The sequence below is a fragment of the Thermochaetoides thermophila genome, assembly GCF_000221225.1.
Source record: "Thermochaetoides thermophila DSM 1495 unplaced genomic scaffold scf7180000011822, whole genome shotgun sequence".
Lineage (NCBI taxonomy): Eukaryota > Fungi > Ascomycota > Sordariomycetes > Sordariales > Chaetomiaceae > Thermochaetoides > Thermochaetoides thermophila.
The window spans coordinates 1147609-1161753 of NW_006383038.1; the positions used below are offsets into that span (position 1 = coordinate 1147609).

At 51.9% G+C, this 14145-nt stretch overlaps 4 protein-coding genes across 4 annotated transcripts; 2 read left to right on the forward strand and 2 right to left on the reverse strand.

Moving 5' to 3' along the window:
* Positions 1 to 337: 337 nt before the first annotated feature.
* CTHT_0067540 (uncharacterized protein) lies at positions 338 to 1195 on the forward strand (the record flags this gene model as incomplete). The annotated part of the gene is made up of 1 exon (XM_006696983.1): positions 338 to 1195. One exon carries the CDS (start codon positions 338 to 340, stop codon positions 1193 to 1195), a length of 858 nt encoding a protein of 285 aa, XP_006697046.1.
* An 830-nt stretch (positions 1196 to 2025) lies between these two features.
* CTHT_0067550 (uncharacterized protein) lies at positions 2026 to 7549 on the forward strand (the record flags this gene model as incomplete). The annotated part of the gene is made up of 2 exons (XM_006696984.1): positions 2026 to 7238; positions 7345 to 7549. 2 exons carry the CDS (start codon positions 2026 to 2028, stop codon positions 7547 to 7549), a joined length of 5418 nt encoding a protein of 1805 aa, XP_006697047.1.
* A 1830-nt stretch (positions 7550 to 9379) lies between these two features.
* CTHT_0067560 (uncharacterized protein) lies at positions 9380 to 9992 on the reverse strand (the record flags this gene model as incomplete). The annotated part of the gene is made up of 2 exons (XM_006696985.1): positions 9380 to 9523; positions 9672 to 9992. 2 exons carry the CDS (start codon positions 9990 to 9992, stop codon positions 9380 to 9382), a joined length of 465 nt encoding a protein of 154 aa, XP_006697048.1.
* A 3011-nt stretch (positions 9993 to 13003) lies between these two features.
* CTHT_0067570 (uncharacterized protein) lies at positions 13004 to 13918 on the reverse strand (the record flags this gene model as incomplete). Its single annotated transcript, XM_006696986.1, has 1 exon — positions 13004 to 13918. The coding sequence occupies one exon, from the start codon at positions 13916 to 13918 to the stop codon at positions 13004 to 13006; it is 915 nt and encodes a 304-aa protein (XP_006697049.1).
* Between the last annotated feature and the right edge of the window lie 227 nt (positions 13919 to 14145).

Below are 14145 nucleotides of genomic sequence, written 5' to 3' on the forward strand. Positions count from 1 at the left end.
GCTGGTCGAAATGGTAAAGGAGAGGCGGTGTTAGAGAGGGGTGGTAAGTAATAGAGGTCGGTCGCGATGAAGATGATCGAGTCGAAGTTCAATTGAGCCGTAAGTTGGAGCACGTCGAGGCATCCGCAGCCAAGAAAAGCTTGGCGCCTGTAACTGTGGGGCGCATGTGGGGCGGTTGCAGCCTGCGACGCGCAGCTGAGATCATCGACAAGATCGCAGCGATCAGGTTACTTTACATTCTCGCCATCAAACTTTCTTTTTTTGTCCTTCCCAACCTCGACTTCCTTAACCTCCCAAAATCACCGGAAGCCGAAAATCAAAATAGGCGACAAAAACAATGGACCTCCTTTCGACAGTCCGCAAAACCGGCTCCCGTGGCGGCGTCAACTTCAGCTGGGACGATGTCGCCAACAGCCAGTACCGCGAAAACTACCTAGGCCACAGCATCAAAGCGCCCGTCGGGCGCTGGGCTAGAGGCCGTGATCTCTTCTGGTACACGAAAGCAGACCCGCCGCCCGCAAGCGCAGCCGAGACGGAGGAAGAAAAAGCCGCGCGAGAGAGGGCAGAGGAGATTCGCAGATTAAAAGAAGCTGAGGAGGAGGCGATGGCTAGGGCGCTAGGTCTACCGATTCCGGCGAAGAAGGTTACGGGGGCAAATGCAGTTGAGATCGCGCCGAGGAGAGAGAAAGGGAAGGGTGAGGAGGAGGGCGATGGGAAGAAAACTGAGAAGAATGTGAACGTTAAAGAGGAGAGGGGGGAGCGGCATAAAGACTCGGAGCATAGGCATAGGAGACGACATAGGAGCAGGAGCAGGGATAGGGACAGGTCAAGGGAAAGAGAACGTGGGCGCGATCGTGACCGTGAGCGGGAGAGAGATAGTGGTCGGGAGCGCAGTCGCAGCCGGCACAGGAGACGGGACGGTTCAGTGAGTGATATCGACAGGGATCGTCGCCACCGGCGGAGAAGCCGCAGCCCTGAGCGTGACAGGCATCGAGGCGAGAAGCGCCGCGAGGACAGACTCGACGACGTTCGCGATCGGTATCACACTAGAAAGGATAGGGAAACCAAACGGTACAGCAGGAGCAGGAGCAGGAGCAGGAGCAGGAGTAGGGACAGGCTACGGTCCGAGAGGTTCGATCGGAGGAGGAGCAGGAGTCGGAGTCACAGCAAGACGAGGTATCGTGATAGGGATTAGGGAGAGGGATTGGTATGAGCGATGAATACGAAAGGAAAATTGGTATGGTTGGGATATGGTGTTGGCGTTTTCGGTTCTTACACGGGAGAGGTTCATCTACACGTATTGCCATTGAGCAGATCTTCTTTAATTAAGAGCTATCACAGAATGTTGGCTTTTCTGTGCTATTCACAAGACTCAAGATAGGCCAAAGGTATTAGTTTTTTTTTTTTTTTTTTTTCCTTTTCCAAATCATCGACATATCTTATCTCATGTCCCCAGATGCCTGAATAATGACCAAGCCATTCAATTGGTCTTGTAGGCGAACTAGTCACCCCTCAGAAGGCGTAGCAGGTCTGAGCAGCTGATCGATAACGCGTCGCCCTGTCGTCAGCCGCGACATTACCGTCGCTGATTGGTCAGATAGTTGCTATAAGATAAGATAAGCCTGTACAGCGGGGCCACCAGGGTAGCCTGTCCCGTTACACTCAAACGTCACAGGTACCGTTGCACCGTCCTCTCCTTGCCTCAGTGTGTGCTCTTGACTCTGGACTGACACACGGTCAACCTGACCTTTTGGACTTTCGTTCTTTCTTGTCTTCGCAGACCCCCAAATTTTGAGGGTAATTTAAGTGCTGGAAAGCATACAATGATGCCGAGAGCCGGCACTTACCGTACATAATCACGACCATTATCATCAAGCTTACCCCAGACGCTCGTTGTCGCATCGCATCGCCATTCGCATCGAATCTTCGACCCGCGGGCGGGGGAACCTGATTGACTTACCGAGCAGAGTTTGGACTCAGATTTGACACCCCAGATATTTAAATTACGAAGACTTTGTATACGCCATGGACTACGCCCGTCTACGCGCGGCCGCCCTCTCCGGCGAGGTCGAAGAGGCGGTGACGGTCGACACGCGCGCGCTCATCGACAAGGTCCTCGCGCGCTACTCGGGCGAGTGGACGACCCTGCGCGAGCTGATCCAGAACGCGGCCGATGCTCAAGCGTCGACCGTCACCGTCAAGTGGGAGACCATCCCGTCGACGTCCGTTCCCCTGCCGCAGAATGCGACGCCGTCGGATCTGTTGCAGCATACGTTAAGACATCATACCATTAGACGGCTGGTGGTGCAGAATGATGGGCTGCCGTTTAGCAAAACGGATTGGCAGCGGTTGAAGAGGATTGCGGAGGGGAATCCGGACGAGACGAAGATTGGTGCCTTTGGCGTCGGGTTCTACAGCGTGTTTGCGGATTGTGAGGAGCCATTCGTTAGCTCGGGCGCTGAGGCGATGGCGTTTTATTGGAAGGGGAATGCGCTGTTTACCAGGAAGGTCACGCTGCCGGAGGATCAGCAGAGCAAGTTGACTACCTTTGTGTTGGATTATCGGAGCACGACGACGCCGGTGCCGAATTTGTTGAGCGTAGCGCAGTTTCTGGCGACGAGCCTGACATTTGTGGCGTTACAGAGGATTGAGTTCTGGATTGATGAGTGGAGGGTGTTGGGGCTGGTGAAGAAGAGCTCGCCGAGCATGGAGGTGCTGGTTCCGAGGAGTTTGGAGACGACTACGAGGGAGAAGCATTTTAGGCTGACGGCGGCGGAGAGGATGAGCACTCAGATTGATGCGACATTCATGCACGTCTTGGGTTGGAAACCGCAGACTACGTCCTCAACAAGCAAACTCGCCGAGACGACCTTCGGCTCCGAGCTCTCCTCCCTCAAAGGCTTCTTCTCCCGTCTAACAGGTGTCTCCTCCCAAACAAAAGCCGCCAAGGAGGAGAAATCCCTCCAAGACACCGTCGCTCAAGACCTGACTGCCACTTCAACATCAACCATCTTCCTGCGCTCTATCTCAGCCCAGTTCGTCACCAGCGTATCCTCCTCCTTCGCAGCCGAGCTCGAGCGCGCAACTAAGAAGCCCCCCCCCAAAATCACGCGCATCTCGATACTTACCTCCTCTTACGATGAGACCGTTGCCTCGGAGGAGGCATCCTCCGCCGCAGCAGCCAAGATTGCAGATGTCTTTGCAACAGTCCTACCCAGCAAAAAGCCCGGCGGCCGGATCTTCATCGGTTTCCCTACCATGCAAACTACGGGAGCAGGGATGCACGTCTCCGCGCCGAGCGTGATTCCCACTGTCGAGCGGGAGGCGATTGATCTGAACGCCCGCTGGGTCAGAACGTGGAATGTGGAGATGCTTCGGGCGACCGGTATCCTTGCGCGGTTGGCGTTTGCGAGTGAGATGGCGGAGTTGGATCAGAAGCTGAAGCGCATGGCGCAAGCCAATGGTGACAACAAGAAGAAGGGAGGTGTTGTTGTGTCCGCAGCAGCGGATGTGCAAAAATGCGTCCCGGAAGCGCTGCACATCCTCAAAACGTATACCTTCACGGAGTCGACGCCCAATGCGTATGTGGCGCAGATTATTGAGGAGGGGTTCTGGACCGCGTGCAAAGAGCCGTTTATCGAGGTTTTCTCGTCGAGGGGCGTGCTGCCTTCGACCAAGGTGCGCAACTCGTCGGAGGAGATTGCGAGATTTGTGGCGGGGATTCCGGTTGTGTTGAAGGAGATGCGGGACGCACCGTTGATAAGGAAGCTGGTTGACTTCGGGCTGATTCAGGATGTCACAGTGGAGGATATTGCTCAGGAGTTGGGGAATAAGGCGCTTGATCGGGAGCAGCTCGGGCATTTCCTGCAGTGGATCACCAAAGGCGCGGCGGAGGGGGAGTTAGATCGGCCGAGCGTGCAGCGTCTGCTTGACGTCGCTGTCGCGACTGTCTCAGCCGACGGCGCTGACTCCGGCGAGGTCATCGCTCTCGGCTCGATCAAGTACTATCACAACAAGCTCATCCCAGCCCATCTTCCCATCCCGCCGACCACCATGCCGGTCGCTTTCACGGCGTCCATCCCTGAGGGGAAGCTCCTCTCCCTGGGATGGTCTCCCCTCTCCCTCGTGTTATGGCTCCAGTTCCTGATCGAGTCGGCCCCCACCAAACCCGCCGAGCAAGATCTGACGAGATCGGATAAGTTTGCCCATCAGGTGCTCAGCGTGCTGTCCAAGAACTGGGACAACCTCAGTCCGAATTCGCGGGCGACGGTGGTCGGCCTGTTGCAAAATATTACCGTCATGCCGACCAAAATGGGTATGAGGAAACCGGGCGAATCGTTCTTCCCCAGTGTGAAGCTCTTTGATGATTTGCCTACGCTAGAGGGATGTATCAATCTCAAAGAAAAGTTTCTTGTTGCGTTGGGCGTAAGGAAGACGGTTGATCTGGAGACCATTTTTACGAGACTGCTCACGCCAGGGGAGGGAGATGCGCAAGGAGCGAAGTGGAGCCATGTTGAGTTGATCAAGTATTTGACTTCTGTGCGGCAGGACATTCCGGCTGCAGATCTCAAGAAGCTGCGCGAGTCGCCTTTGTGTCCGGCGGAGGCGGGCCCGAAAGGGGCTGAGGCGAGTAAGCGGTCGGAGAGGCTGTACCGGGTGTGTGAGTTGTATGAGCCGAAGGATTCGCTCCGCGCGCTCGGGCTGCCCATCCTGCAGTGGCCTGGTCCGTCGGGGAGTTTCAGGAGTAATAGCCCTGAGGCAAAGTTCTTATTTTCGTTGGGGCTGAAGGCGTATCCGTCGGCGGAGCAGTTAGTCGAGATGATGGCTTCGCAAGACGAAGAGTTGAGGGGGAATGCGATGGCGTATTTTATTGCAAATCACCACCTCAATGGGTACACAAGTACGGATCTGGCGGGCACAGACAAGAGGATCTTGCCGATCGAGGGAAATGAGAAGGTGCTCGTAACGCCGTCGGCGTGTTATACGAATGAGAGGGCGGCTGTCATGGGGTATAATATCCTTCGCAGAGACCTACATCCTCATGCGATGAAGTTTGGCGTTGCTCGGGATCCGCCGATTTCGGGTTGTGTCGAAAAGCTGATTGCTAATCCGCCTGCGGACCGACAAGCGGCGGTTACGTTGTTCGAGTACCTCACTTCGCGGCTGGGCGATCTCAGACATAATGACCTCATGAGGCTTAGAGATGCGGCGATTGTGCCTGTGGTGAGGTCGGCGTCGGCGGCTGGTAAGAGCGGAAAGCCGACTGTTGTGCTCGTCGCGCCATCGAGAGTTTATCTCGGCAGCTCGTCGACGTATAAGGATATCTTTGACTTTGTCGATTTTGGGGCCGACGCGAACAGTTTCCTGTTCAAGTGCGGTGCGAAGAGCGAGCCGACCAAGCATGAGATTGCTCACCTGGCTTGTACCGAGCCAGCGAGATTGTTGAGTGTGCTGGAGAGCCCGGAGAAGTATCTTAGCTTACTTAAGTCCATTGCTGAGGATCTCTCGACTCTTAAGCGGGATAGAGATCTCTACCGCAAAATGAAGACCTCCCCCTGGTTGCTCGGCTCGAAGGAAGTCCCCTCGGGTAAGAACCGTTCTACAGACGACGACGAAGAAGAAGAAGATGCCACCATCAAATCCTACCTCCTCGCCTCCCCTCCGCAGCTCACCATCCTCGACGACTTTATCTCCTACCGCCTCTTCAAAGACTCCCTCCTCTGCGCCCCCGAAGAGGACCTCCTCGAAGACATGTACCTCGCCCTGGGCGCTACAACCCTCAGCAGCCGCGTCCAGGAAGATCTGCGCATCGGCCGGCCAACGCCCGACCAGCGCTCTGCCGAGTGGCTGCGCAAGCACGTCCTTGAAAGAGCAAAACTTTTTTTGCATGAATACGCCAAGGACAGGCCGAATGCCGTAAAGCACGATTACCGCTGGCTGGAGAAGAATCTCCGCGTCATCAGTGTCGCGTCGTTAGCTCTGCGCCGGACATTGAGGGGTGTCCAGGGCGGGAGGGTGCACGCCGAGAGTCGGAGCGCCGCGAGCATGAAGACGAGCGAGGGGCATGTGCTGTATGTCGCTGCGCCAGAGGGGGGGGAAGGGAAGCCGGATATGTATCAGGTTGGGCAGGCCATCTGTCAGATGTTGTTGACGAGGCCAAATCAGCATGCGTATTTCTTTTTTGAGCCGTTTTTGAAGTTGGGGTTGTTGGAGTTGAGAGCGAGAGGGTATAATGTCGATCGGATTTTGAGGGCGAAGGCTGCTGAGGCGAGGTTGGCTGAGGAGGAGAAGAGGAGGGCACTGGAAGCGGAGAGGCAAAAGCTAGAGGTGGAAGAGAGGGAGAGGAAGAGAGTCAAAGAACAGGAGCAGCAGCAGCAGCAGCAGCAGCGGCAGCAGCAGAGGGGTGTTCAGACGCCGCGACAGGGTGCTAGAATGCCCGGGGCGTTTGAGGAAGACTCTCCTGAGCAAGAGCAGGCATTGGTGAGGTCGCATAGCGGCCAGCAGCAGCACCAGCCGGAGCAGACCACGACAGTCAGGAGTCTTTTCAACGCATTTACACGCCGACTCGGCATCGACGTCGACACGCTCACATCCCCACAATCACAACAACAACCTCCCCCCAAACAGCCCGAATCTAAACCTTTTCCTTCTCCCCTAGCCCCTCTACCACCTACTTCCTCTGACAACGACCCCATCACGGGTCCTTTAACCTCCCCCTCCTCCCTCCGCCGAACCCTCCTCACAGCCATCCAACAAACCCGTGCCCACACCTCCCCTGAACTCATTTCTCCCCCGGCCCAAACTACCGTCCCTGAACTGCCGCTGTACTGCGACTCGACTCCCGCAGAACACATCTCCTTCGTAGCGGAAGCTCCCCGCGGCATGCACGTCTTCCTCCCCAAGGGTATGACCCTCCAAGCAACGGAGTTTGTCACCCAGCACGCGGAAGCAATTGGGCTATTTGAAGGTGTCCTGAGGGATGTAGTCGCAGTGTATGAATTGCCTTCGCCGGGCGTGGTGTCCATTTTCTGGGAAAGGGGGAAGACGGTTGCGTTTAATAGGGCAGGCAGTTTGTTTTGTAATTTGGCCTATTTCGAGGAGTTGCATGTTCATGGGGTGAAGACGAACCATGGGGGGATGGGAAGGGTTGAGGCAGTTACGTGGTGGTGGGTTGTACTGGCGCATGAGCTGGCACATAATCTCGTGAGCGTGCATGATGCTAAGCATGGATATTATACGTGAGTACATCCCTTTTCTTGTCTCTTCTTTTTATGGGCTATTTGACCTGTCAGGGGCTTGGAGAAAGTCTTAATGTAAAGAATCATTAGCTAACTTTTTCCTCAGCGAGTCCTTCCTCCAGCAGTACTTTGCCAAGATGATGGCTCTCGCCGCGCAGTGGCTGAATGCCCCAGCCTCTTCGGTTACTGCTGCTGGTGGTGCTAGAGGATCAGAGACTAGGACTTTGCCATCGTCGTCGTCGAGTGGGCGTCTGCAACGGGAGCCGTCACTGCCGTTGGAACCCCCGCCGCCATATAGTCCTTTCGACTAGGTAACCTATATAGGTTTGGGAGTTGGATGTTTAGAGGCAGAGATGCATACAGCATGGAGAAGCAGGGGCATACATGGCGTTTGGGTGTGTGAATTACTGTGATTGATTTATGGTTTAAAGTTAATGTTGTGTATAGCGTTCTTCACATTGTACGCAGAGCCCTCTTCATGGGGCAAGCTCGTTGTCCGCATGTCTTCCAGGGTTCATTGACTTTTGCTCAGGTGTACTCCGGATGTTTAGAGGATGGTAGGTCGTGCCATGTATTAACGCAATTCAACTAAGTTCAACCTAGGTAACAGCTCCATGTCACTTACATCGCCTTAGTCTGGTAAAGGAGACAGCTCAAACAATAAGCACCTTCTCAAACTCCTTCTCACACTTCACATCAAGCTGGTCACACGAGCCAACAACATCGCAGCTTGCTTTCAGCCGCACCATATCGAGCCCTGAGGGGTCTTCATCAAAGATCAGAAGCTTGTCGCAGTGCTCAACCTCGTAGACCCAGTGTCCCTCCTTCACCATGCCACATGTACTGCCCGGAGCGCAGTCCTCAGTTATGAACAGCTTTTTTTGTCACAGCTATGGCAGCTACGCATAGCTATATGTTCCACGCTGGATATATCATGCACTCTTGAGTCCTGGAGAACATCTTCAAAACGGCTCCATCCCATTAGAGTCTTGATGTCCAACACGGGAAATAGAATCTGCCGAGAGGTATCTGGAAAGTCATCTTCCAAGTTGAGTCCTAATTTCGTAACTACTTCTTTGAACTGTTGCCGCTCATGCTGATCCATGTCTTCTGTTGGCTTGACTTTTCTGTTGAACTCAACGAGGTCTAAGGCGGAGTCTCGATCCATGTAGCGGATGATAGTCCGCTGTACAAAGCCGGCTGCTAACGTATGTGAGCCTGTTTCTGACTCTCTCTGAGTTATGCCGCTGAATTGGTCTGGCAGAACAGGCCTCATCAAGGTTTGGAGTGGGGGGAATAGCAGTGGAAGAAGCTTGATGTTTAACATCCTCCAGGAAACAAAAAGCAGAATGTTAGCAAAGCGTCAAATTGTTCGTTGGTGTGATATCTCAGGTATGGAAGCTCTGCAACAAAGCGGATAGTGGTCCGGAGGAGCACATTAAACTGTCAGTGCCCCCGCTATCTGTAACTTCGATGGTAAATGGGCGATTTCTGTTGCTGTATTTGTTTGGGCTGGCCACTTCCTCTTCGTCGCTTCTCTGTGCTACATATTGTTGGTGTGTGATAGATAGAGAGCCAGCGACATTCGATACATCTGGGACCCATGAAGGTAGGTCAACGTCTTCGCGGTTCCCATTTGAACGATTCATGTCTAGATATCCGACCTGGGCCAGTGAATTGAAGCTATCATCTTCATCCATAGCACGGACAGCCCAATCCATATACACATCGCGAACAGGAAGCTGGTAATCTGGTATAATGTCATGTCCGGACGGTAACAAGTTGAGTAGGCCATAAACAGCATCTCGGGGTTCCGTTATAAGATGCGTACAGGCCATGTTCAATACAAACAAGAGGGTAGGTCTCAAGCGCTGCATCTGATACGCCCCGAGCGAGATCTGATCCGTTGCCCATTGCTGGAGTTTCTGGGTTGTCGTGACAATATTCCAGCCGTCCATGTCTCCCTCGACGGACTCATTACTATCGAGCTCTCGAAGATCCATGTTTGATGTTATCGACGATAGTGTCTGTATAAACAACGACTTGCGAAGCCGTTCGATTACTGTTAGCTCCGGCTCAACCAGATACCAGTGCGAGTTTCGGTCGACGAGCGCAAGTTCCTGAACAATCCAAATCCGTTTCTAGTATTCCTCCTCGACGAATTTGACGATGCTTTCCAGGTTCTTATCATCCTGCCACATCTTCTTGGTTGACTCCAGCCATTCGCGTCCAAGCTTTTCTCGCAGGTCGTTCCTTGTTCTTGAATCAATTTTAGAAGCAGGGCACTTTTATATGCGAGTTAGCTGACTTCACATCATCTCCTTGTTGTTGGTCCCTAGGTTTCGTATTTGGCTGCCACCTGTCCAGTATCCTTGGTTACTCTTTATGCCCCTGAGATAATGCCATCAAACACTCCGCGGTCTCTCTGATAACCTTTAGAGCCCGAGAAAGGAGAGGATGCTCGCCCAGCCACGATAGCACCGAAGTAGCGTTACGATAAACCTCTCCCATTAGCAGCACCTGACTGTTGCGCTCGGACATGTCGGCTTGGTTGATAGACAGGGTGTCGATCCAGAGGAGTATCCCGATCAACTCGCTGCTGGTGCTACTGTTGCTGTTGCTGTCGTTGCCATTGCTTCTCGGGTATCCTCCGACCGGCTGCCAGGTATCTGACCCTTCCTTCCTACCGGAGCCCGCGCCGAAAGCAGCGAAGGAAATCACGGAGATTAGGGCGTATATCGAAACTCTGACCATTCAATAAGACATAATAAGTACCGTTATTTTGATGACGGTTGTAGCCCTTGAAAGGATCACCCCGGGTATAGGAGAGCGCGTTGTAACTGAGCTTGTCGAGAAACGAGGAGGTAGTGAGAACCGCATGTATGGGACTATCACTGTCATATAAGTCTCGGTTATCATCATCATCATTGGCTTCCCCATTAGACTTAGTGCAGTAAGCAGATTCCGACTTTTATCTGGAGGAAGAAGCAAAAGAATCCGTATCTCACGCCGAATAGCATCTAATGGCTCGTAAATGGTTGTCAGATCTGTATCGTTGGTGTTGTCATCGCCAGGTATGTTACTCATGATCATATCTTATAGATCGACCCTCCGCTGAAGTTTGAGTAATAGAACCAAGACAGTTTGGTAGGACATTGTTGCTTCTGCTTACAGTATCTTCTTTATCACACAGTCTGATCTCTCACCAAGATGACAACGTATGCTTCTTTAGTTCCATGATATCAGAACCAGTACCACAGCCTTGGTTTAAATGAACACAATGCACCACTGCCACTAGACCGGACTTTCTGCATGCCTGTCTAAGCCACGACATCGGCAACAAATATTGAAGCCAATTATGAAGGCGTCTGCGGTGCAAAGGAGGGGGAGCTGGCAACTGGCAGGCAAAACTCACTTTCCTGGGGTTATTTATTGATGTAGCAAATCCTCACGAACGATTACCCGCTGGCCTACCAATGAGGCCAGCTGTTACCAATCGATTAACCCCAAGGCCGATCAGAACAAGTGGCAGCGCGGTCGCCGACAAAGTCGAGGATTATGTCTATTGGGCCGACTTCCTTGGGCAGGACAAAGTGGATCAGTCAGCAAAACACGCTCATCCAGCCCCGTGACTTGGTCCGGAGTCTCTATGATATCAAAAAAAATATAAGAATAGCTAGCTGGGAAGGAGCAGTATATTTCCGTTAACCTTAACTGTTCTTGTGCCAGGGATTCAAGTCACATGGCTCACTTTTGGATGGTAACCTTTAGTGATTAGTTCCAGGGCTTGGCCCCCTATGTTTTAGCCTTACTTTATTGATGTTCGTAAAATAGATAGGCATGCCTATGGGTTGGCGACGAGGTGTATTCAGGGTTCTTCATCCACAAAGTGCCCGTTTTGTTGCATCTCTCACATATCCTTTGCCCAATGATGGATAGAGTTATCAGTTGGTGTTGAGAACGAATGGTGAATTGTGTAAGATTCAAAGCTCAAACAATAAGAATCCTCTTAAACTCTTCCTCGAAACCTGCTTCAAACTTATCCCACAGCCCCACGACACAAGTTGCCTTAAGGCAAACCATCTCCAGCTCAGAAGACTGGTCTTGCTCTGAGGGTGGATGTTCAAAAACCAGCAGCTCGTCGCAGTGTTCAATCTTGTAGATTTGGTCCCCTTCTTTCACCATGCCCACTGTCTCTCCCAGTAAGTTCTCTGAAGTTACAAACAGTCTCATGGGACTGCGAAGCCGCTGGAGCATTCTTAACATAAACACAGAACACTCTCGACGTACTCTTGTGTCATTGAGAAGATCCCCAACACTGCTCCATCCCATCACATTCTGAATGTCCACGTTTGGAAAAAGCACCTTACGATAGCTATCCGGAAAGTCGTCGCCCAAGCTGAGTCCCAACTTGGGTACGATCTCTTCCACGCGGCGTTCATATGAGTTCAGCATATCCTCAACAGATTTCCCGAGACCACTCAAGTCAAGATGGATGCGTTTATATGAGTTCAGTATATCCCCTAGATATTCCCCGAGACCACTCAAGTCAACAATAAACTTCACAAAGGCACCTGCTAAAACATGAGGCCGCGCTTCAGGCTCTAGTTCAGTCTCCTGATGCCCGCGTTGCATAAGCGCCATCAGGACTCGGAGTGGTGGAATACCAATAGGAGACACTCGTCCATCCGCATCCTTCAGGTAGTCAAAGCAAAAGACGAGTAGATCCTTAACTTTCTTTGTGTCATCATCCTCCTCCTTGTTTAACAGAAATATCGTTTTAATAGTGGTCCAACAGCGTGCATAGACCTTCAGTGCTCCAGAATTGGTCACTTCGACGGAAAAGGGGTGGTCACCCTTGGTATGTGCGTGCACAGTGGTTTTGCTTGATGTGTTGATAGCGTTCAACACCATGCTTGGAGCTCTGCCACCATAAGCGTTAGATAGATCGGGGACCCATGATGGCAGGTCGAATTGATCTTCCCAGTTGCCGTTCGAACGCAGCAGTGCTAATGTACGTAAGTCTGCAATATACCCCAGCAGTTTGAAGCTTCCAGCTTCACTCATAGCGCGAATTGCCCAATCAATATACACATAGCGAACAGGATGTCGATAGTCTGGTACAATGCCATGCCCAGGCTGGAGTAAGTTCAGTAAGCCGTAGACAACATCTCGAGGGTCCGTTGCACGATGTGCGCAGGCTATGGCCAATATGAGCTCCGGGGAAGATCGGACGGTCCAGCACTGATGGAAAAGAATTGTTTGCTGGTCGTATATCCAATGCTTCACTTCTGGAAAGTCCTTGAAAATGCCTGAAGTGCTGAAGTCATCGGCCTTAGAGATAACATCAAGAACAGTAGCAGACTCAGAACCGATGACTAATGAAGCCCGAAATTTTGTCTCCTCCAACGGTAATAGGAACGGCGTATTGCTCAAAACGAAGTATGTGAAATGAGTCGAATCGATCATTGTCAGTTTGGGCCCGGTCACGTAAATATGCGTGGTGTTTTTTGCAAGCACAATTTCTTGAACAATCCATATCCGTTTCCAGTATTCTGCATCCAGGACATGCAGGAGGTCAAGGACATTTTGTTTATTGTTCCATATATCTTTTGTCAACTCCTGCCATCTCAGTGCAAGCTGAATCGTCGCCTGCATATGTGATGATTCAGCGGTTCTTGCGCGAATCTTGTCGAGTAGTAACCTGAATTTCACTTCAGGTTTTTGTTCCGAGTTCTGATAGATTTGTTCACGCTCAACAAGCGTTACTGGGAACCATGAGTTGAGAGCCTCTGTTGAATAATGGCCAAACGACGTCCAAGCTCTTCCATAACCTGTAGCCCCCGAGACATGCGGGAGTCTTCGCCTAGCCATGACATTACTAGAGCGGCTTCACGATAGAGCTCTCCCATCAGGAGTACCTGATTGCTTCGCTCCTCTAGGTCTCTCTGGTTAATGCACAGAGCGTCGATCCACAGGGGGGTTCCGACTATCTCGATAAGCTGGGAAATATCCATCAGAGGTACTCTTAAGGAATCGTGATAGCGGCGGAAGCAGCGTAGGAAGTCGTAAAGATTTGGCTGTATCTGAACACGCTGGCCATTGAGAATGATATATGTCTCGTTCTCGTTCCAAGCCTGATAGCCATAGAAAGGGTCACCCCACGTGTAGGAGAGCGCAATGTACCTGGGCTTAGCAAGAAGCGATGTGGTAGCGAGCACGGCACGTATGGGGCTATCATAATCATATTCAGACTCAGACTCAGACTCAGAGCCATTGTTTGCCGAGTTTTTTTTGCCTCTATCGTCACCATGCTCGCTTGAGTTTTGAGTAATGACGGAAGATCTGAGGTAATTATCCTCATCCTCAGACTCATGATTGGAGGTGGGGTTGACATCGTCGTTGTGGTCATCGTTACCAGTTCCCCTACTGGCTCTATCATTTGACGAGTCCTTTTCATCGCTATGGTTGGTATCAAGGTTCACATCGTCGCAATACTGAGTAGTCTGTTTGTCATTGAGCGATAACCCAATGATGTCAGGCTCAGCAGCTGATGATGCCTTTTTTGATGGAGGTAGAAGGAAGAGGACCCGAATTTCACGTCGAGCAGGGTTCAAGGGCTGGTAGATGCTTTCTAGATCCGGGGTCCCAGTTGCATCGCTGCTGAGCGTGCTGCTCATGATCGGCTTTTGTTGACCAAAGCTTTTGGCTAGGTTTTGACTAGTAAAATAAGCGACCGTGGAAAACACTTATGTATGTTGATTGTTTTTGTTGACAAAGAGGCCTTCCTACAAGGCCACCACACCGTCTTCTCTTTTGCAGCAGGGCGGGTCGTTGTTCTTATGTATGTGCCATAGCTTTAGTGCATGGTGACGGCAGTGCAAAAGGTAAGCAGTCATGGAAATGA